We start from the raw sequence: 24,492 nt of genomic DNA on the forward strand, positions 1-24,492 counted from the left end.
ACGTCCATAAATAGTGTGTGTGAACATACCCTAAAAAAAAAAAAGTATACTTTTTTTTTAGGTAAAAAACAGACTGAAACTTATACCGACGTATGAGTGTATGCTAAACGTACACGCTATAAAAAACAGACGTAAACAGAAAATGGTACTACGTTTGTATACATTTTTAATGGTCCATGGTTTTATAAAAAAACTTATACGCCCGGCAGATAGCACAAACGCGATGTGAATGGGGCCTAAGGTTGCTAGGATATTTATTTTTGAGCCCATGGAGTGGGGGCAGATGGGAACAACTCAGGTCATTGAAAACGGAAACATTTTGGTATAAAAAGGACGTGCACTATATTACTCAAATGATATATAGCAATGGGGTAAAGGAATTTGGAGATTTACGGATGGAGTTTGAACTAGACAATAAAGACATTTTTTTTTTTTACTATGCACAGCCAAGACATGCACTTAAGGAACAAATGGAGAAGAGCCATTTTACAGAGGCGACTCCAAGGCCACAGAAACTCAGATAAGGAAGGAAGCTTTGTCAAATATGGAAGGAAGCTTTGTCAAATATCTGTAATATGAGTAATACGTCTAATAATGGGGACGAGTGAACATCAGATTCTAAAAGATGGAATAGAGCCGATGAGGAAAACCTCTGAAAAATGAACAAGGACGTATTACTAAGTCACTAAAAAATAACTCGTACTACTCTTCTCAAACGTACACTATACATATGGCTTATTGTATGCCGAAAAGGCTCAATTTGGGTTAATTTTGCAAGTAGTATATTGTTCTTAAATTGCTTAATTTAATACTTTTGCACACTATTAATTTAAAAAAAAATCAAAACAAGAACATGGTTTCATCTGTGAATTTCAAAATATAATTTCCTTATAAAACATTCCCCACATTTAGAACATTAAAATGGCTTCTCCCCTGTGTGACTTCTCTGATGATCCCTAAGCTTCCCTTTAGTAATAAAACATTTCTCACATTCTGAACATGAATATGGCTTCTCTCTTGTGTGACTTCTCTGATGTTTAACGAGATTTGATTTATCTGTAAAACATTTTTCACATTCGGAACATGAAAACGGTTTTTCTCCTGTGTGAATTTTTTGATGATCCCTCAGTTTCCCTTTAGTAATGAAACACTTGCCACATTCTGAACATGAATACGGCTTCTCTCCTGTGTGAATTGTCTTATGTTTAACAAGATTTGATTTATCTGTAAAACGTTTCTCACATTCTGAACATGAATATGGCTTCTCTCCTGTGTGACATCTCTGATGTTTAACAAGACTTGATTTTTGTATAAAACATTTCCCACATTCTGAACATGAATATGGTTTCTCTCCTGTGTGACTTCTCTGATGTTTAACAAGACTTGATTTATCCTTAAAACATTTCTCACATTCTGAACATGAAAATGGCTTCTCCCCTGTGTGAATTCTCTGATGTCTCACGAAATTTGATTTCTTTATAAAACATTTCCCACATTCTGAACATAAATATGGTTTCTCCCCTGTGTGAATTCTCTGATGTTTAACAAGAAATGATTTCTCTGTAAAGCACTTTGAAGATTCGGAGCAGGAGTTTGGCTTCTCTCCTGTGTGACTTATTTTCTGTGTAAACAGACCTGAGCTTTTTTTAAACTGTTTACCACACTGAAACCTTTTACCCGCTTCCTGGCCTGTACTTGTGGTAACAATCTGTGATTCTTCAGAAGGTTCTTTATTAGTGGAATTATATGATAGATCTGTACTGTGAAGTTCTGGATGTACATTAAGGGTAATGAGGGTTTCTCCTGTAGAGTGCTGCAAGTTTCCTTCAGAGTTCTTACTGGAATTTTCTGTTAGGATTAAAAATGCAATTCTGGTTTATTTTATTTATTTTTTTAAACCCACAACGTAGGCAAATTTATAACATATTACAAACACACATGCAGTTTTCGATGCAGTTGGAAGTACCTTTTGAGCCAAAGGCAGTGGTGGATCTAGCAGGAAGGAGAAGTAAATGCCACTAATTTTTAATTCACCTGTTGTTTTGGCACAAAAAACTGCACCAAAAACTGCCACAAATAAAAAACACCTATGTGAGTCCAGCCTTTAAAGCTTTGTATAACTTTTTAATTGTCCAGGATTCTGATCTACACCCAGTCACCACTTATTACACAAACCTTGACTTTATCAACCTCAAAACTTTGTAAAGCACAACGTTGTCTGGAAATCAGGCCTGTCCTCTGCCAACACATTTGTCCCTTCAATACCAATTGGGCATCACTTTAATACAACAACCTAACTTAATATTGTTATTGACAACATAATCTTGGCATCTGTGTTTGCAACACTCGCTCTCCTCTCGCTCACGGGCAACTGGATCCTCATTCAGGCCAAATGGTCCTATGTTGTAAAGCATGGAACACTAAAAAAACAAAACAAAATAAAAACAGCAGCCAAGCATATATAAATATATAAAAGTACAAAAAAAATTGCACTAGGTGGAATCCGCTTAAAAAGAATCTCTGCACATTTATTTGCTAAAACTTATAGCATAACCACTTATCTTAAAGCATGCCATATTACACAACGGTATGCAATCCAGAATCAAACCCAACCAGTTTTGTCTATTTTGGCTTCAGTAGGGGTATGTTGCAGGGGTAAAAAGTAGCCAAATAAAAAGCCCTGACCGGAATCCCTGCCGGGTCAACGGTACACAAGAACAATATAAACATATTAACAATAAGAAGGGGTCATCCCTGGTTTAGTTTTTTAACTCTAAATAAAAAAGTTGAAGTCTAAATCTATATAAAGCTCAACATGGTGACATCATTTTTAATAGGAAAATATATTCAGTTTCTTTTTGGGATAGTGAACGTGTAGTATCCCCTTCCCTCCAATCCTGTTCCACCTTACATATGGCCATAACCTGTAGGCAACTGGGATCTTAATTATGAGCATTAGCAATGTCTGCTGATACCCTGTGACAAAGTCTTAGGCCAGGAACACACACACAATTTTTATGCAGTTTTTGTTGCCAAACACAGAAGTAGACACAAAAGAAGGGAGCTGCATCCGTCTTTTTATACCTTTTCTTCTTTTAGGATCCACTTTTGGCTTTGGCTTAAAAAAACGGATTCAAAAATGGCATGTGTGATCCTGAACTTATGGATATTATTGAGATGCTCATTTAGGAGAGTCTTTACCTTCTTACCGGTTTGGCCCACAAACTGCAAACCGCAACTGCATGGGCAGTGCAACAACATTTTGATTATTACATTGCAGACCACCATCTATTTTATTGGGTAGGAAAATTATTTCTATTTGTGCAAAAAAATTAAAATGTTCTTACATACTTTGCATCTTTTACAAGAAGAGAAACCCTTTATACGTTCTCCATTTTTTTGTTTAGGTACCTTTAAGGGACTCTTAACTAGTCCATCTGTAATAATTCTAGCCCTCCTATATACAACATTTGGTATATAGGGGGCAAGATTACAATATTTTTTTAAAACACGCCAGTATTTTCCCAAAATAGTTTTTACTGTATTTCCAAATCTGTAATAAGAGGGAAAATTGTGGTGTCCTTTTTACTATTTTCCTTTTGTTTCTCGGAGGCTTCCTCCCTATTAATCTCGATCTATTGCTTCGACTTCTCCTAACCCCAAAATCTTGGTCTTAATATAGAATTAGACTTAACCTGTTTTATTGGGAATTTAAAAAACAAAAACAGCAATGCCGCCTCTTATTGTTATTAATAGGTTTACATTGTTCCTTGTGTACCATTGACCAGGAAGGGATACCGATCAGGGCTTTTTACTTGGCTACTAGCAACCCCAGGATCATACCCCGACGAAGCCGAAATGGGCAAAACTAGTTGGGTTTGATCCTGGATTCTATATCGTCGTGTGAGATGACATGCTTTGAAACAAGTGGTTATCCTGTAAGTTTCAGCAAATAAATGCACAAGGACTCTATGAGCGGATTCCACCAAGTGTATTTTTTTTTTCTTCTCTATATATTCCTCCCTCATAATATCAAGATTGAGGATCTGAACCACTCGGCTTGTATTTGTCGGTGTTCTGTGTTTTCCAACTTAGGGCCTCTGGCCTGAGTGAGGATCAAGTTGCCCATGAGCAAGAGGAGAGTGAGCGTTGCAAACACGCCGGAGAAAGGAAAGTGGTGGAGACCTTTGCTTTGAAAACAGGCGGTGGTGAGATTTGTATCAAGGACCGCCACGTATTGCTACGTATTTGACATCGTATCGTTCGCGATCGTCAAGCTCTGAGTGCATGACCAAGCGTGTCTGGTTTAGAGCTTGTAGAATTTTTTTATATTGCTCTACCCGACACGAACGGGATTGTTACTTTAAATATAGAACTACTGTATAATGAGGATCTTTAGTCTCAGCGGTTATTAATAGGGGATTTGTAGTGGTTGACCCCAATAAATGGAGATCACCAAAACGTATGTTATTTAAAATTATTTCTATCGACTATCCCAAAATGATGCGAACCTTTTCCTGCAAAATAACAAACATGCAGATCTGTGGCAAAGTATATATTTCCTGCATAATGACATACATACACATGTACTGGTATTTATGGTGAATTCACATGTGGCAGATTTGTTACAGATATTCCTGCGACTAAAAATTATTTGTACACATGTGAAAACGGTTGTTTCTGTGTTAAGTTTCTGCAAACCTTATACAGATGAATGGGAAGGTCACAGAAATTTCTGCAACAAATCTGCCCTGTGTGAATTCCCCCTTAAGGCTGCATGCACACGTCAGTATTCTGGTCAGTATTTTCCTTCAGTATTTGGAAGCCAAAACCAGTAGTGGAACACGAGAAAAGCTATAATAGAAAGATTTGCACCTCTTCCGTGTTTTTGAACCCACTCCTGGTTTTGGCTTCCAAATACTGAAGCAAAATACTGAGCAGAATACTGACGCTCCATGAACACGACTGTGCCGCGGACAGCCGGCCATTTTTACGGGCCGTGCTTCCATTATCAAGTATAGGAACACAGTCTGTAAAATAAAAAAAATAGTACATGTCCTATTTATCTCGGCCGGTTTCTGTGGCACGGACAAACGGTCATAGAAATTAATGGGCCCGTAATTACGGGCGATTTTATGGTCTTATGCATGGGGCCTAAGCTTCCTTCACAGTTATTTTTCTGCATTTTTTGGGGGGGATATGAAGTTTGAGCGTTCTTTTTCTAAGAGTGTCTTTTAATTCCCACATTTGTATGGTGTTTTCTTCTGGTGTTTTCCATGTCCTATAGACATGACTATGAGAAAGTGCCAGAGAAAATAAAAAGAAGGGGCAAAACCCAGAGCATGCTGATTTTTGAAAAATATGCCATAAACCCAAAAAAAAGCACACCATAAGGACAAAAAAAAAAAAGGCACAACACCACAAATAAAAAAAAACATTGTTTATAGTGCATTTTGTAACATCTGGTTGCAGTGTTTTGGGAGAAAAAAAAAATACTCTTACAGTGTTAATGCAGGAAGTGTATCAGCATTGATTGTGGCGTTTAAGTGGTTAAATTGAGTTTTCTCCGATTCCGGCCCTTAGTGCAGCTAATAATGACAGCAGGTGCCCCCCAAAATCTGATGCTAAGCCTAGTGCATGACCGGATTCATAGAACACCTTGTAGAGAACTTCTATGTGCAGTGACAGCTCCCTCAGGTCCTGCACTATGTATAACACATTGTCTGAACTGTTATGGTAATGTAGAACTAAGGAGGAACCCCACCTTAACAAGCCTCCCAATTCACTTTCTAAATTCATCATTACTTACCTGTGGTAACAACTCCTGGAATTTCCTCCTCCACTTCACTCTTACACGGTTGATCGCCCCTCACCCGCTCTTCTTCTGCTTCATCCTCCACTTTATTATTAGTCAGATCTTCCCCCTGATTTCACATATGTAACAATTCATTACAATACAGCAGAGAGTGCGAAGAATCTAACAGATCAACATAAGAAACCACCAAAACCTATGACCACATCTATGACCGCAGGACCAAAAAGCTCCACAAACCCCTATATAGATCTGGTATAGCGCTCAGCTTCATCTACCTGATGAATCTCTGGGACATTGTGACTTTCCTCTGGACAGTCCTGGGAATACAGAGGACTGGGACATCTCGATGGTGGATTTCTCCTACTGGATCCATCTGTAGGAAACACACAGTGACTGAATACACGACTATTGTATATCTGTCTATATATCAGACACTTCACTCTACGCTTTCAATTCTATGTTTTATAAATCAGGGCCGAAATTACAATGTTGTTCTCCTCACCACCTGCAACGCGGACCCAGCGCCTGTAAGACGGGGAACTAATGTTTCCCTGCTCCGCCACAGTATTCAATTGTGTCCTGAGGATGTCCATACAATTCAAAGTGGCAGGGGACCTCTTAAGAGCACCCGGTCAACAAAAAAAAGTGCTAGGGAGGTGCATTGGAATAAGAGAGGGAACCCACGGTGAAGACCCTCATCTATTATCAGTCAGACAAAGTACCTGTAGGTAGGAAACCAACTACTGCACACAAGAGATGGGAAACCACTGATGTGGAGGAAGCTCTACGTTTATAAAACCACATGTTTCCTTTCCCTGGTGCCATTATGGCGAATAAAAAAAAAAAAGGAAAATATACAATGCATGCGGAAAGTTTTCAAATCCTTTCAATCTTTTCACATTTTGTTATGTTGAGGCCTTGTGTTAAAATAAAATTAAAATTCCAGTTTTTCCCATCATTCTGCACTCAATACCCCATAACGTGAAGTTATGAAAACAGAATGTTAGTCATCTTTCCTAATTTATTGAAAAAGAAAAACTGAAATATTGCATTGTCAGAAGTATTCAGACCCTTTACTCAGTACTTAGTTGAAGCACCATTGGCAGTGATAACAGCCTCCAGTCTTCCTGGGTATGATACCACAAGGTTTGCACACCTGGATTTGGGTATTTCCTGCCATTCTTCTCTGTAGATCCTCTCAAGCTCTGTCAGATTGGATGGGGACCTTCGGTGGACAGCCATTTTCAGGTCTCTCCAGAGATGTTCGATTGGGTTCAAGTCAGGGCTCTGGCTGGGCCACTCAAGGACATCCTAAGCCCTCCTGTGTTGTCTTAGCTGTGTGCTTAGGGTCATTGTCCTGTTGGAAGGTGAACCTTCGGCCCAGTCTGAGGTCCAGAGCAGTCTGGATCAGGTTTTCATTTCGAATATCTCTGTACTTTGCTCCATTCATCTTTTTCTCAACCCTTATCAGTCTCCCTGTCCTAGCCACTGAATAACACCCCCACAGCATGAGGCTGCCGCTTCACTGTAGTAGTGGTATTGTGCAGGTGACGAGCAGTGCCTGGTTTCCACCAGACATGACGCTTAGAATTGAGGCCAAAAAGTTCAATCTTGGTTTCATCAGACCACAGAATCTTGTTTCTCACAGTCTGAGAGTCCTTGATGGAAAGATATACGGTAAAAGATCATGAACCATGCAAAGCGCTTCAGTCATCAGGAATAATTTGGAATGGCCTGATGAAGATGCTGGTACACATAGCCACAATAAAGCCGTTATCTTTTGTACACAACGGTGATTCTTTTATCTTTTTTCTTTAGGTATTAAAAGTCCTCGAGGTGCTTTTTTGCAAACTCCAGAGGGCTTTCATGTGTCTTTTAGTGAGGAAAGGCTTATTTCTGTCCACTCAACTGTAGGCCCAGATTGGTGGAGTGCTGCGATGATGGTTGACCATTTAGAAGCTTCTCCCATCTGCATACAGGATCTTTGGAGCTCAGCCAGAATGAACATTGGGTTCTTGGTCACCTCTCTTACCAAGGACCTTGTACCTCGTTTACTTAGTTTGGTGGGGCGGCCCGCTCTAGGAAGAGTCCTAGTTGTTCCAAACTTCTTCCATTTAAGAATTATGGAGGTCACTGTGCTCTTGGGAACTTTCAGTGCATCACAATTTTTTTTGTAGTCTTCTCCAGATCTGTGCTTACACACGTTCCTGTCTCTGAGCTCTACAGGCAGTTCTTTCCTCCTCATGGCTTGGTTTTTTCTCTGATATGCATTGTCAGCTGTGATACCTTATATAGACAGGGGTGTTTCTTTCCAAATCATGTCCAATCAAATGAGTTTACCACAGGTGGACTCCAATCAAGGTGTAGAAAGTTTCAAACATGATCTAGAAAAATGGGAGCCACCGAGACCTAAATTTGAAGTGTCATAGCAAATGGTCTGAATACTTATGTCCAAAGGAAATTTTAGTTCTTCCTTTTTTAAACATTTGCAAATAGTTCTAAAATTGGTTTCATTTTGTCATTATGGGGCATTGAGTGCAGAATGATGGGGGAAAACTTGAATTTTTTTTTTAATTTTAGCACAAGGCTTCAACATAACAAAATGTGAAAAAACTGAAAGGGTCTGAAGACTTTCCGAATGCACTGGATAGTAAGTTGTATGTTGCTTGTAGAGTGACTCGTGACTGCCAGACATGAAGGGAGAACTATGGGAAAGACACTATGACTCCCGCTATAGAAATAGGAATTAGTCCTACCAGTAATTGGTTTTCCAGGAGTCCATCATGACAGCACTACAGGAAGCTGTTCTCTTGAACACAGAGGTTAAGATGTCCCTTCCACTTCCACCTTTTAGAGTTTTCCGAATTACAACACTAGGATGAATGCAACCAGATTTATTGAAACGAAGACACAAATCCACATATGTTAATTTCATAAAGTAGATCAGATAAACCACAAGGGAGGGAATTCAGGGAGCTGTCATGACGGACTACTGGAAAACCAATTGCCGGTAAGGTTAATTCCTAGTTTCTAGGATGTCCCTCTTTACAGCACAATAGGAGCAGTACCAAATAATTAGGCATAGGAGGAGGGGGGACAACAGCTTGAAGGACATCACGTCGGAAAGCAGAGTCTTGATTAGATAGCAAATCAAGTCTGTAATGTATGCAAAAGGAATGGATATTTGACAACGTGGAAGCTCTGCAGATCTGATTAAATGAAGCGTCTGCTCCTTCGGCCCAGGATGTTGATATGACTCTGGTAGAGTGGCCTTAACTTCCAATGGCTGACTAGATATTTGGATTATATAAGAACCCTGTACAGAAGTTTTCAATCATCTTGATTTAGTGCTTTTAGGGGCTTTTCCCCCGTGTTCTTTCCTCCATACTGTACGAATAAGATGTCATCAATTCGCCATGGATTCGTTACTTCAAGTAAGTTGAGAACCGCTGGTGTTTTGTCGAGGGTGTAAAACAACTTTTCTTGGTGGTATTTTGGGGTATTGCAGAATGAAGGAAGCACAATGTCTTGACTCTGAGGGAAGGAAGAAACAACTTTCAGGAGAAAGATGGGTTCTAACCTCAACATGAATGTAAAAAGGCTGAATTCTTTGGCCCTTTTTGCTGTAGTAATGGTTAGGGCCTTTTCACATCAGTGTAGGGCTTCCGTTCCACCTTTCCGTTGGAGGAACCATAGCTTCTGTTTGCATTACCGTTGATTTCAATGGTAACGCTTCCGTTGCATTTGGTTTCCGTTGCATAAAATTTCAGGGTTTTTTTGCAGACACAATAGCGTAGTAGACAACGCTATTGTTTCCACGGAAAAAACAAACTTTACAGGATGGAAACAAACGGAAACTAACTGAAAATGGAAGCTATGGTTTCCGTTTAGCTTTCCGTTCGATTCCATCCAACGGAAAGATCGAAAGGAACGGATGAAGGATGAACACACCCTTAGAAGAAAAGCTGTTTTAAAGGGAACCTAACTTCAGGTTTTATAAATGAAGAGGTTCAAAAGGGAGCCATACAGAGACCATAGTGATCAGAATGTAGGGAGAAAGTCTTCAAGGAATCCCCTTTTTTAGGATGGTGGAGAAAGTCACCAAATCAGAGATGTTTTTACTATTGGAGGAATAAAGATTTTTGCATTTAGGGAATTTTTGTCTCGATCTCAAGATGACAGAATTAGATGTTGAAGGGTACGGGAATGGAACTGGCTCCATGTGACAGTTGGAATAGACAGAAGTCCCAAAGTCTGTATCCCTTCTCTCAGGGAGAATCTATTTTTCTTCTGGATTGACAAGATTTTCATACTTATGTCCTCCTGTTTTGAATGGGGAAGGAAGGGGTATTGAAGGAAGGAATACAGACAATCCAATTCTTTGATGCTGGAATGAGATCTGATTTTTTTTGTAATTGATGATCCATCCTAGATCTCTAAGAAAAGGAAGGACCAAAGAGAAATGTCCATGAAGAATGCTGGAAGAAGCTGCTATGAGGAAGAAATCATCAAGGTAAGGGACTATGATGACTTCTTACTTTCTCAGGAATGCCATTCTTTCTACGATCAGCTTTGTAAATACTCGTGGGGCTGATGAAATGCTGAAAACCCTAAAATTCTTAGTGGAGTACGGGAGAATCCTTTCGAACTGCAAATCGGGGAAATCTCTAATACCATAGATGAATTGGGACGTGGTAATATGCGTCTTTTAAATCTACTGTGTACATTACTGCATGTTCATTTATTAGAGGAATGGTTACTCTGAAAGATTGTTCAAGTATTTTAGGTTTATTATGGTTCTGTATGAACCATTGGGTTTCCCAACTAGAAAGAGTTTTGAGTAATGGCCTTTGAATTTGAAGAATATTGTTTGACTTCTAATAATTTTGCATGAAGAACACTTGACTGAAGTTGAATAATCTGGAATTTATCTGGAGGAAGATTTTCAAACTATTTTGTATCCTGAAATAATTATTTGCAAGACCCATGTATTCTGGATAAATTCTGTCCACTTGGATTGGATAGAAGCAGTGGTCCCCCCACTGTTACGACGTGACTGTTTTACGGAAGTTAGAATTTGGATTGTGGATGAAGTTCCGACCTCTCCCACCTTTGGGATAACTCCACATTCCACATTTCCCTTTTACTCTGGTATGTCTAGCTGGAGGATAGGGCTTACGATAGGACAGCATCCCCTGACCATGTGTTCAGCCACAAAGCTGTCTAGTGGAGTTAGATAAGACTGCATTTCTAGCCGCAAACCTGATAGATTTGGCCGAGGCATCAGCCAAATAGTCTGTGGCCATCTTTAATACAGGGATATCTGTTCTCTAGGAGTTTTAATCTTGGTGATTTTCAGGTTAATATATCCAGATGAACATGGATCTGGCCACTGCCATGTTAGTTTTAAAGAGTCTAGAGGATGCTTCCCAAACTTCTTCAAAAGGCCGTCAGCTTTGCTGTCCACTGAGAAAATATCTCTATTTTCGGAATTTCCTCCCACTGTTGCATCCTTTGGAAGGGTAGTCAATTTTTTAATTCTCTTGAAACGATGATACATTTTTCTGCCTGTTTTCACTCATCAAGGATAAGGTCTTTCACATTTTGATTCACTGGAAAGAAACTTCTCTTTCTAGTCCTAAGGCCCCCCGGAACATCTTGCCTTGTATGGAACAGGGCTGACGGACTCTTCAATATTCATAGTCCCTCGGATGGCATTCAAGATGATATTCGTACCTTCAGATGAGAATATTTTTTATCATCATTGACTTCTTGATCTCCCTCGGAAACAGAATAGGATTGTTCTTCTGATTCATAGCTGAAATTCATTTGGATCCTTGGTCTTTCGCGTTACAGTGACCTTGATGGAGTACATTGAGACCGGGCTATAGTCGACATAGTAGATTGTACTTCACCTTTTAATCATGGACCTCAGTTCCATCATAAATAAGGGATGTTCCTCTTTAACAAGTTTCACAATACAATCTTGACATAGTTGTTTTTTTATATGAAATCTTTTTGCACATACAGCACAATGTTTTGCCTGTTTTTTGGGGTCGATATTTGTTTTTTTAGGGAGGTTCCTTATCTCTCTAAAAATACAGAGGTATAGCAACAATATAAGGTAGGTATAGTAATTACATATATAAGTATTCCGGGAAAGAAATTTACATGGACTGTGTCAAGATCCTGCACAGTGTCAACATGAGCAACAGACCACAGATCAGACTGGCACATTTAAATAGCTTTTAGGCAGCAACTTACCTACCACATCCACCAGCCAGCGTTGTCAGCTTCTCCCCTGATCTATAATCTTTGTTCTTCATTTCGTTCCCCGGGGAAGCTAGAGAGGAATACAACAACCGAACTTCCGATGCACGCTGATTATGCAAGTCTTCCAAAACCGGAAACAGCAAGAAGAAATTACTGCCACTGAGAGAATTCAGAGGACTGGTGGGTGACTGCTTCTCAGACTCGATGGAGCCCTGTACAGCAGGGTCACGAATCTAGCCTGGGGGAGAAGAAGAGTCCACCTATCAGCCCAGGCCGCCAGATGAATCCAGGTAAATGAAAATGGAAAAAAAATAGCAGGGAGCACCTCTCTGCGGCTGTCCTCTGTAGGGACAGGAAAAACACTGTAGTGTGGAGGTGAGAGGGGCCTTTCAACTTCTCTGTGTTCCTACTCCTACAGAGGTCAAGAGTACAACCTCCTGTAGTGCTATCACGAGGGACGTCCTGGAAAGGAAGCATCATTTCACTTCACATTGTAGATTTCCATCAGAGGTATACATCAGGAGGGTTTCTCAACATATACCTCTGACAGAAGGCTCTGACGTATGTCACTGTATAGTCATTTACTGGCATACATTGCCCAGGAGCTCCCAGAAAAAAAGAAAACCAAAAAAAACCCCAAAAAAAACACACTGCGTAGAAAAAAAGCATAGTCTACTATACTAGCCCGATGGATGCCAAAAGTACATTCATGACATCCGTCGAGTGAATTGAGACTTATGGATTTGTTGGATGTATACAGGAAACACAGCGCTCTATCGTGACATCAAAGAGCCGAAATTGTGGAGCGCCTACATTACATGTCATTGCACACACGTGTATATGTACTGCATATGATGGTATTAAGGCTTCAATACAGATAGTGAACACAGTAATGGCCAACTAGACTCTAAAATATATATAAATAAATCTTGTCACCTTGTGATGTGCGTGGCCGGTAGTTCTCCATCATGACCTCCTCATACAGATCCTTGTGTCCTTCTAGATACTCCCACTCCTCCATGGAGAAATAGACAGTGACATCCTGACACCTTATAGGAATCTGACACACACAATGAAACCGTCATCACCCAGACACCTCCAGTGCTGTTACTGTAGAATTTCCCAGCATTCCCAGCAGTGTCACCTCTCCAGTCAGCAGCTCCGTCATCTTGTAGATCAGTTCTAAGATCTTCTTCTCATGTATCCGGGAGAGAGGGGGAGGCTCTGTGATGGGATTAGTGCTCCATCCTCCTGACTCCTGTATGATGGGAGTTGTACAGTCACCCGGTGTCTTCTTCACTATTGTGTACTCCTGTGTATGGAGAGAGACACTTAGAGAACTGAACACTGTATTCCCCCCTCAGTAGAAAGAGGGAGATTGTGAGCCCGCTGGATAGAGCTCTAGTGACCCCAAATCTGTAATATTGGAGACCTATTTTCTCAATGTCTTTTTATAGGTGAGAACGGGGCTAAAGATGACTACAAGAACGGTGGAAGGTCTGAAGAATAAAACGTCTCAGAAGAGACATAGGGTTTGTCTGGGCATGCGGCGGTTTTTCATACTATGACCTATCCACAGGATAGGACATCAGTACATGATAGGTTGGTGTCCGACACGCAGACCACGCACTAATCAGTTGTTCTGGCTGCCTCCAGGCACAGTATTTTGGTTGTGCTGCAGCTCTGATTCTCTTCAAGTGAATAGGAGTAGAGTTGCAGAACTGCAGCTATAAAGTGTACAGAGCCATCTGCTTCCAACACCAGCCACTGTATGACATCCGGTGCCTAGAGACAGCCGGAACAGCTGATCGGTGCGGGGTCCAGTTGTCGGAACCAAATCGATCATATACTGATAACCTATCCTGTAGATAGGTCATCATTATGGAAAACTGCCCCATGCACAGACAACCCCTTTTAAGAACGTAATTTGTATCTTCTGGAGGAAAGAAGGAAATGGGGGGACATGATGGAAACCTTCACATATGTTACAGGAGGAAAGAAACTAAACAAGTACAAATGGCACAATCGGACCTTAGTTGTGGGGGGGGGCTAGATAGACCATGTGCTCTCCTCCTGCCGTCATCTTCTATGTTTCTATATAGATGTCATCCTGATCCCTCCTACTTTTCATTCTCATTGCTCTACAACATTACTATTGCTGCATTGGTGACATGACACATAACTGACCATATTGGTGGCTGATCTTCAGCTTTTCTGCTGTTGGCTTCTTGCCGTCACTTGGAAGGTCTGGACGCCGTTATACAGGACACTGGATTCTTCCTATTATGTATTGTCCCTTCACTATGTGTGACTTGTTCTATAATGTAGAAAAGTTTACCTCTCCGCTCAACAGGTAGATGATCTCCAAGGTGAAGTTTAATATTCTTCTGCTCATCTCATTCTTGTCCTTGTCCATCCTTGGTGGGTGATTCAACAGAAGGAACGTTGTGGACGAGAACATGTGGAGGATCTAGTACTGCAGACACCTTTAAGAAAGGAGAAGATGGAAGTCATACAGGGGACAACATAATGTGTGAATTACAGAACCTCACTTATTGATCATTGAGAGAAACATCTACTCAAAGCTGTCACCACATGGAATAAAGGGGTATTCCCAACACGGACATTTCTCCCCAGGACATGCCAGAAATGTCTGATAGATGCGGCTCCACCTCTGGCCGTGCTCGGCTGTTTCCGTAACTCCTACAGAAGTGAATGGAGAATCGTGCACATGTGTGGTCACCTCTCTATTCATTCTCCGTCTGGATACAGTGGTCATCTAACAAAAAGTTTGGGAGACCCCATTCTCAGCATAGGTGTGGATCCCAGAGTTTAGACCCACATCTTTCAGACATTTATGGTATATACTCTTAAGATGTATTTATCTTTATCTTTTTTAACACATTTACGTGCTGTGGTGTCCACCTTAGTTATACTAAGACCTTGCGTGCAGAGTCTGCCGAACGATCTAATGCCTCTAGTCCAGTACGAGTGGTATTATTTTTTATATCCCAAAATAAAATAAAAAAAGTCTTCTCTCTTTTTGCGCTCTGTAAGGCATTATATAGCTCTGATATTTATTATACCTTACTTTTGAAGGAGGTAAAGGAGAAGCTCAGAAGCCCCGATCCGCAATAAAAGAATGTGACATTTCTTGTATGATTGTGACCCCTTCGTACAAGAAACCACTTTTCCATCCATGCACCGAGAGAGTGGTTAATGAAGAATCCTCCTCTCTGCTACAATACACAATACATCAGAGGATGACTCAGGAAGAAGTGGACTCAGCCCTTTCTCAGAGATATCGGCCTTCCTCTCTGATGCCTTCAACTTCGAGACAAAACTCCTCTGACTCTTCAAGTCTTTAAGAGTCACCACGCAGATCGAAGAACCTAAATCAGTACAGGATCAAAGGTTTGAATTCAAGAGAAGGAAGCGTGTTCCCAATCCATAAGAACATTAAGAAGCTAATCCGAAAAGGATGCTCCGATCCAGAAAAAAAGATTTTTTGTTTCCAGGAGCTTCATAGGCAAGTAATTATTGGCAGAGGAAGATTCGGAGAAATGGGACAAGACATCAAGAATAGACGCACCAGCGGCTCGAATCTTAAAGTGTTCCTCACTTCCACATGAAGACCAGTGTCTACTAAAAAAGATGGTAAATAAAGCCGATGGCATCCTCACACACCTGGAAGTGTAGAACAGTAGAATTCATGCCAAGTATCGCTGCCACATGTACATAAAATCATGAATTACGATTACAAGAGACGGACGATCACTTATAGATGAGTGCACCCAAAAAGCAACTCCTTAATAAATGCGTAAGATTCGCGCAGCTCACAGTTAGAGCGAATTTACACGAACGTGTAATAAGTCCGTGCAACGCGCGTGCTTGTCACGCGCGTCGCACGGATCTATGTTAGTCTATGGGGACGTGCAGACTGTCAGTGATTTTCACGCAGCGTGTGTCCTCTGCGTGAAACGCACGACATGTCCTATATTTGTGCATTGTTCGCGCATCACGCACCCATTGAAGTCAATGTACAAACATACAGAGTGTCATGATGGCGGCTGCGCGAAAATCACGCAGCCGCGCACCATATGATGCTGCCACACGGAGCTGTTAAGTGCATTTTGAGCTGCAAAAAGGCCGCGTTTTTTGCGCGCGTAAAACGCACACGCTCGTGTACATTCGGCCTTAAGATCACGAGATTCCACACATTAATTCAGAAGCTGCATTATTTTTTATCGTTATATATATCATTATTCTACAGGACCCACCAATAAAAAAGTTTGTGTCCTCCAAAATCACTCTACAAGACAAGGGAGAAACCCTGACCACCAATGATGTAATAATGTAACGATTCCAGATAGTAAAGAACCATGGGGGAATTATTGAGCCTTTCCACATCAGTTTTCTAGAGTAGAAAATGCCCCAAAAGTTTTTATGCCGCGCTTGAAAAGTTCAATTCCACATCGCGCCATAAACGTCACGAACGGCCCCTCAACACCCGCATGCGTGCTACGTTTATGAATTGGTTGCAGCCATGTTGGGTGCTGGCATCGACAATAAACAATGCCAGCAATCTAATGTAAAAAGAGTTACTAATCCCCCCAATGCATAGGAATGCGCAGTATACATGAAATATAGATGATGCCAAATTATATTGATCAATAGTAGCCACAGAGGTCATCCTCTATAGAACGGCCCCCACTGTTGAGGAAACATAAACCAAAGTCACCTATACCTAACTAATTTTAAGTATGCCAAGCATGTGCAGAAGGAGACCCGATCCTTTCTGCACATGCTTGGCATACTTAAAATTAGTGAAGTATAAGTGACTTTGGTTTATGTGCCCACAATATCCTTTCCCATAGATATGTATTGCTAATAATCATAATGATGTTCTTCGTACGATAGAGGTTGCTCTGTGTGGGATGACCTCCATGGGGATCAGGGATTATAAATATATACTAACTTTGATTATGTTCCCTTTGTGTCTTAATAAAGAATTTTGTATTTTTCTCTACAATGGATGGATATTCTTTATTATAGCATCAAGGGAAGTTTATGTCGGTTTATATATCTTGTATGGGTTCCCATGTGCAGTGATTATGGGTTAATTTTATTACCTCACATACATGTGGTATTCCTTCTCAGTTTAAATAATAAGTGATGACGGATTAACTGGGTGATCCAGAGCTCCTGGTAACACAGTGATGGAGGAATACCTGACTGATGCAGGGCTCCTGGTAACACAGTGATGGATAAATACCTGAGTGATGCAGAGCTCCTGGTAACAGTGATGGATAAATACCTGAGTGATGCGGAGCTCCTGGTAACACAGTGATGGAGGAATACTTGAGTGATCCGGGGCTCCTGGTAACATAGTGATGGAGAAATACCTGAGTGATCTGGGGCTCCTGGTAACATAGTGATGGAGCAATACCTAAGTGATGTTGAGCCCCTGGTAACACATTGATGGGGGAATACCTGAGTGATCCGGGGCTCCTGGTAACATAGTGATGGAGCAATACCTGAGTGATATTGAGCCCCTGATAACACATTGATGGGGGAACACCTGAGTGATCCGGAGCTCCTGGTAACACAGTGATGGAGGAATACCCGAGGGATGTAGAGCTCCTGGTAACACAGTGATGGAGGAATACCTGAGTGATGCGGAGCTCCTGGTAGCACAGTGATGGCGGAATACCTGAATTATGTGGAGTTCCTGGTAACACAGTAATGGAGGAATACCTGAGTGATGTGGAGCTCCTGGTAACATTGATGGGGGAATACCTGAGTGATCCGGGGCTCTTGGTAACACAGTGATGGAGAAATATCTGAGTGATGTGGAGCTCCTGGTAACACATTGATGGGGGAATACCTGAGTGATCCGGGGCTCCTGGTAACATAGTGATGGAGCAATACCTGAGTGATATTGAGCCCCTGATAACACATTGATGGGGGAACACCTGAGTGATGCGGAGCTCCTGGTACCACAGTGATGGAGGAATACCCGAGGGATGTAGAGCTCCTGGTAACACAGTGATGGAGGAATACCTGAGTGATGCAGAGCTCCTGGTAACACAGTGATGGCGGAATACCTGAATGATGTGGAGTTCCTGGTAACACAGTAATGGAGGAATACCTGAGTGATGTGGAGCTCCTGGTAACATTGATGGGGGAATACCTGAGTGATCCGGGGCTCTTGGTAACACAGTGATGGAGAAATATCTGAGTGATGTGGAGCTCCTGGTAACACATTGATGGGGGAATACCTGAGTGATCCAGAGCTCCTGGTAACACAGTGATGGGGGAATACCTGAGTTATGCGGGGCAACTGGTAACACAGTGATGGAGGAATACCTGAGTGATCCAGAGCTCCTGGTAACATAGCGATGGAGGAATACCTGAGTGATCCGGGGGTCCTGGTAACATTGATGGAGGAATATCTGAGTGATGTGGAGCTCCTGGTAACACAGTGATGGAGGAATACCTGAGTGATCCGGAGATCCTGGTAACATTGATGGAGGAATACCTGAGTGATGTGGAGCTCCTGGTAACACAGTGATGGAGAAATACCTGAGTGATGCGGAGCTCCTGGTAACACAGTGATGGAGGAATACCTGAGCGATACAGAGCTCCTGGTAACACAGTGATAGAGAAATACCTGAGTGATGCGGAGCTCCTGGTAACATAGTGATGGAGGAATACCTGAGGATCCGGGGCTCCTGGTAACATAGTGATGTAGGAATACCTGAGTGATGCGGTGCTCCTGGTAACATTGAAGGAGGAATACCTGAGTGACCCGGGGCTCCTGGTAACACAGTGATGGAGGAATACCTGAGTGATGCGGAGCTCCTGCTAACACAGTGATGGCGGAATACCTGAATGATCTGGAGTTCCTGGTAACAGAGTAATGGAGGAATACCTGAGTGATGTGGAGCTCCTGGTAACATTGATGGGGGAATACCTGAGTGTTCCAGAGCTCCTGGTAACACAGTGATGGGGGAATACCTGAGTGATGTGGGGCTACTGGTAACACAGTGATGGAGGAATACCTGAGTGATCCGGAGCTCCTTGTAACATAGTGATGGAGGAATACCTGAGTGATGCGGAGCTCCTGGTAACACAATGATGGAGAAATACCTGAGTGAACCGGTGCTCCTGGTAACACAGTGATGGAGGAATACCTGAGTGATGCGGAGCTCCTGCTAACACAGTGATGGCGGAATACCTGAATGATGCGGAGTTCCTGGTAACAGAGTAATGGAGGAATACCTGAGTGATGTGGAGCTCCTGGTAACACAGTGATGGGGGAATACCTGAGTGATGTGGGGCTCCTGGTAACACAGTGATGGAGAAATATCTGAGTGATGTGGAGCTCCTGTTAGCACATTGATGGGGGAATACCTGAGTGATCCAGAGCTCCTGGTAACACGGTGTTGGAGGAATACCTGAGTGATCCGGCGCTCCTGGTAACATGGCGTTGGAGGAATACCTGAGTGATGTGGAGCTCCTGGTAACACAGTGATGGAGAAATACCTGAGTGATCCGGGGCTCCTGGTAACACAGTAATGGAGGAAAACCTGAGTGATGTGGAGCTCCTGGTAACACAGTGATGGAGAAATACCTGAGTGATGTGGAGCTCCTGGTAACACAGTGATGGAGGAATACCTGAGCGATACAGAGCTCCTGGTAACACTGTGATAGAGAAATACCTGAGTGATGCGGAGCTCCTGGTAACATAGTGATGGAGGAATACCTGAGGATCCGGGGCTCCTGGTAACATAGTGATGGAGGAATACTTGAGTGATGCGATGCTCCTGGTAACATTGAAGGAGGAATACCTGAGTGACCCGGGGCTCCTGGTAACACAGTGATGGAGGAATACCTGAATGATGCGGAGTTCCTGGTAACAGAGTAATGGAGGAATACCTGAGTGATGTGGAGCTCCTGGTAACATTGATGGGGGAATACCTGAGTGTTCCAGAGCTCCTGGTAACACAGTGATGGGGGAATACCTGAGTGATGTGGGGCTACTGGTAACACAGTGATGGAGGAATACCTGAGTGATCCGGAGCTCCTGGTAACATAGTGATGGAGGAATACCTGAGTGAACCGGTGCTCCTGGTAACACAGTGATGGAGAAATATCTGAGCGATGTGGAGCTCCTGTTAACACATTGATGGGGGAATACCTGAGTGATTCAGAGCTCCTGGTAACACGGTGTTGGCGGAATACCTGAGTGATCCGGAGCTCCTGGTAACATGGCGTTGGAGGAATACCTGAGTGATGCGGAGCTCCTGGTAACACAGTGATGGAGAAATACCTGAGTGATCCAGGGCTCCTGGTAACACAGTGATGGAGGAAAACCTGAGTGATGTGGAGCTCCTGGTAACACAGTGATGGAGAAATACCTGAGCGATATCGAGCTCCTGGTAACACAGTGATAGAGAAATACCTGAGCGATGCAGAGCTCCTGGCAACACAGTGATGAAGAAATACCTGAGAGATCCAGAGCGCCTGGTAAAACCGTGTTGGAGGAATACCTGAATGATGCAGAGGTCCTGGTAACACAGTAATGGAGAAATACGTGAGTGATGCGGAGGTCCTGGTAACACAGTGATGGAGAAATACCTGAGTGATGCGGGGCTCCTGGTAACACATTGATGGAGGAATACCTAAATGATGCGGAGCTCCTAGTAACAGTGACGGAGGAATACCTGAGTGATGGGGAGCTCCTGTTAGCACATTGATGGGGGAATACCTGAGTGATCCAGAGCTACTGGTAACACGGTGTTGGAGGAATACCTGAGTGATCCGGAGCTCCTGGTAACATGGCGTTGGAGGAATACCTGAGTGATGTGGAGCTCCTGGTAACACAGTGATGGAGAACTACCTGAGTGATCCGGGGCTCCTGGTAACACAGTGATGGAGGAAAACCTGAGTGATGTGGAGCTCCTGGTAACATTGATGGGGGAATACCTGAGTGATCCGGGGCTCCTGGTAACATTGATGGGGGAATACCTGAGTCATCCAGAGCTCCTGGTAACACAGTGATGGGGGAATACCTGAGTCATCCAGAGCTCCTGGTAACACAGTGATGGGGGAGTACCTGAGTGATGCGGGGCTACTGGTAACACAGTGATGGATAAATACCTGAGTGATGAGGAGCTCCTGGTAACAGAGTAATGGAGGAATACCTGAGTCATCCAGAGCTCCTGGTAACACAGTGATGGGGGAGTACCTGAGTGATGCGGAGCTCCTAGTAACACAGTGATGGAGGAATACCTGAGTGATCTATAGAGCGCCTGGTAAAACCGTGATGGAGGAATACCTGAGTGATGCGGGGCTCCTGGTAACAGTGATGGAGGAATACCTGAGTGATGCGGAGCTCCTGGTAACAGTGATGGAGGAATACCTGAGTGATGCGGAGCTCCTGGTAACAGTGATGGAGGGATACCTGAGTGATGCGGAGCTCCTGGTAACAGTGATGGAGGAATACCTGAGTGATGCGGAGCTCCTGGTAACAGTGATGGAGGGATACCTGAGTGAATTTGATTTATGGCTTCCTGTAATGTGTGGAAATCTCTGAGCACGTGAGTATAAGATGAAGCGACAGATTGTGCTGCGGCTGAAGAGATGTGTCCTCCATGTTGGTATTAATGGGCGGTGTACTGTAGAGTCTCAGTCAGATTCCCTGTGGGGCCTACAAATAAGTCACCAGTGTGACCAGTGACCACTGAGGAGATCTGGGAAGAAGGTAGCAGCTAGTCATCGAGCCATATTGTACCAAGATAGTGAGTGACCCCCACCGTGACCCAAATGAAAAGAGAGCAGAAGTGACATCCTCACACACATTACATAGATGGAGGGGGGACTCCGGGGAGGTGACATCCCTGCCCCCAGTCTTAGATCCCATGCACAAACTTATTATTGCGGCTGCAATTCACCCGCAAATCTGTGGGTGAATTGCGCCCCCATTCATTTCAATGGGCCCATGAACACTACCGTGGCTTCCATGGTCTGTGCATTGCCCGGGAGCCTGGATCGCAAAAAGATAGGACATGCCTTATTACGGCCGCATTTTGCAGTCCAGGCACATTGAAATGAATGCATACGGCCATGTGCATGGCGTGCGATTTGCGGGTGGCCCGCGGGTGACACTCTGCGGCCGTCCGAGCCGCAAGACACTGCCGTGCACACCACTACGGTCATGTGCATGAGGCCTTATACGGATTCCTCAGTTCATGTGCCCAGAAGTGTAAGGGAGTGATCAAATAAAACCCCAGGTTAGATTAATCTCGTGTCCATATCTGTATTTATAGCAGAATCCTATTACACACTGATGTCACCGCCACAAACAATCATAAGACCGCCGAACACACACTGATGTCACCGCCGCGCGCGCACACACACCACCGCCGAACACACACACGAATGTCGCCAATGAACACACACGGATGTCACCAATGAACGCGCACCGATGTCACCAATGAACGCGCACCGATGTCACCAATGAACGCGCACCGATGTCACCAATGAACGCACACGGATGTCACCAATGAACGCGCACCGATGTCACCAATGAACGCGCACCGATGTCACCAATGATCGCGCACCGATGTCACCAATGAACGCACACGGATGTCACCAATGAACGCGCACTGATGTCACCAATGAACGCACACGGATGTCACCAATGAACGCACACGGATGTCACCAATGAACGCACACGGATGTCACCGCCGCACGCACAGAAGTCATCTGATGTCACCGCCGCTGCACTCGATTCACCTCTGCCATTATGGCTGATAACAAAAAGAATACCCGACCAGCGCCTGCTCTATAATATGCTGACATTACCGCTACATGATGGCTGATAACAGAGAGTACAACCGGCCAGCGCATGCTCTATAAAATGCTTACCTTACCGCCTCTGCATGGCTGATAACAGAGAGAACACTCGACCAGCGCTGCTCTCTGCTTCATTCACGGAAATAGCTGAAGGACCTGTGATGACGTCACCACCATATGACAGGGGCAGGAGGGGCGGAGCTTATCAGTGGAGGGGAGAACTGATGGATGAAGGCCCGTGGTAATGATCCCGTGACATGAGAGGCGGCACTCTGTGAGGGGGCGGGGCTCCCGTGCTGTGTGAAGTGATGACCATCACGTAATATGAGGGGGCGTGGCTCCTGTGAGGGGGCGTGGCTCCTATGCTGTATGGAGAAGCGATGGATTCAGTGTTTTCTTCTATAGGTTGTCAGCAATTGTGTGAGAGCTGGAGCCAGGGGAATGTAGCTGTAGTCCTTTCTTATACCCGTCCCTGTAATGTCCTCTGATATCTAATAATAATAGTCTGGACATGCTGGGAGTTGTAGTCCTTTCTTATACCCGTCCCTGTAATGTCCTCTGATATCTAATAATAATAGTCTGGACATGCTGGGAGTTGTAGTCCTTTCTTATACCCGTCCCTGTAATGTCCTCTGATATCTAATAATAATAGTCTGGACATGCTGGGAGTTGTAGTCCTTTCTTATACCTCCTCCCTGTAATGTCCTCTGATATCCCATAATAACAGCCTGGACATGCTGGGAGTTGTAGTTCTCTCCTCTTATACCTCCTCCATGTCACATCTTCTGATATCCCATAATAACAGCCTGGATATGCTGGGAGTTGTAGTTCTCTCCTCTTATACCTCCTGTAATGTCCTCTGATATCCCATAACAACAGCCTGGTCATGCTGGGAGTTGTAGTTCTCTCCTCTTTTATACCTCCTCCCTGTAATGTCCTCTGATATCCCATAATAACAGCCTGGTCATGCTGGGAGTTGTAGTCCTCTTTTATACCTCCTCCCTGTAATGTCCTCTGATATCCCATAACAACAGTCTGGACATGCTGGGAGTTGTAGTTCTCCTCTTTTATACCTCCTCCCTGTAATGTCCTCTGATATCCCATAATAACAGCCTGGTCATGCTGGGAGTTGTAGTCCTCTTTTATACCTCCTCCCTGTAATGTCCTCTGATATCCCATAATAACAGCCTGGACATGCTGGGAGTTGTAGTTCTCTCATACCTCCTCCATGTCACGTCTTCTGATATCCCATAATAACAGCCTGGACATGCTGGGAGTTGTAGTTCTCTCCTCTTATACCTCCTCTATGTCACGTCTTCTGATATCCCATAACAGCCTGGACATGGTGGGAGTTGTAGTTCTCTCCTCTTATACCTCCTCCATGTCACGTCTTCTGATATCCCATAATAACAGCCTGGACATGCTGGGAGTTGTAGTTCTCTCCTCTTATACCTCCTCCCTGTAATGTCCTCTGATATCCCATAATAACAGTCTGGACATGCTGGGAGTTGTAGTTCTCTCCTCTTATACCTCTTCCATGT

General features: G+C 43.4%; 1 protein-coding gene across 2 annotated transcripts; it reads right to left on the bottom strand.

Annotated features, from left to right (window-relative positions):
* Positions 1 to 857: 857 nt before the first annotated feature.
* Positions 858 to 23,102, bottom strand: LOC142665522 (uncharacterized). 2 transcript variants are annotated; one of them, XM_075845258.1, is made up of 7 exons: positions 23,024 to 23,102; positions 14,427 to 14,574; positions 13,233 to 13,400; positions 13,025 to 13,148; positions 6,091 to 6,188; positions 5,810 to 5,924; positions 858 to 1,848 (listed from the first exon to the last, which is right to left on the bottom strand). In XM_075845258.1, exons 2-7 carry the CDS (start codon positions 14,547 to 14,549, stop codon positions 917 to 919), a joined length of 1,560 nt encoding a protein of 519 aa, XP_075701373.1. In that variant the 5' UTR covers positions 14,550 to 14,574; positions 23,024 to 23,102; the 3' UTR covers positions 858 to 916. The 2 variants fall into 2 exon arrangements, with proteins under 2 accessions (XP_075701373.1, XP_075701442.1); XM_075845327.1 differs by having other exon boundaries at positions 23,029 to 23,092.
* Between the last annotated feature and the right edge of the window lie 1,390 nt (positions 23,103 to 24,492).

Source organism: Rhinoderma darwinii, chromosome 1 (assembly GCF_050947455.1).
Source record: "Rhinoderma darwinii isolate aRhiDar2 chromosome 1, aRhiDar2.hap1, whole genome shotgun sequence".
Lineage (NCBI taxonomy): Eukaryota > Metazoa > Chordata > Amphibia > Anura > Rhinodermatidae > Rhinoderma > Rhinoderma darwinii.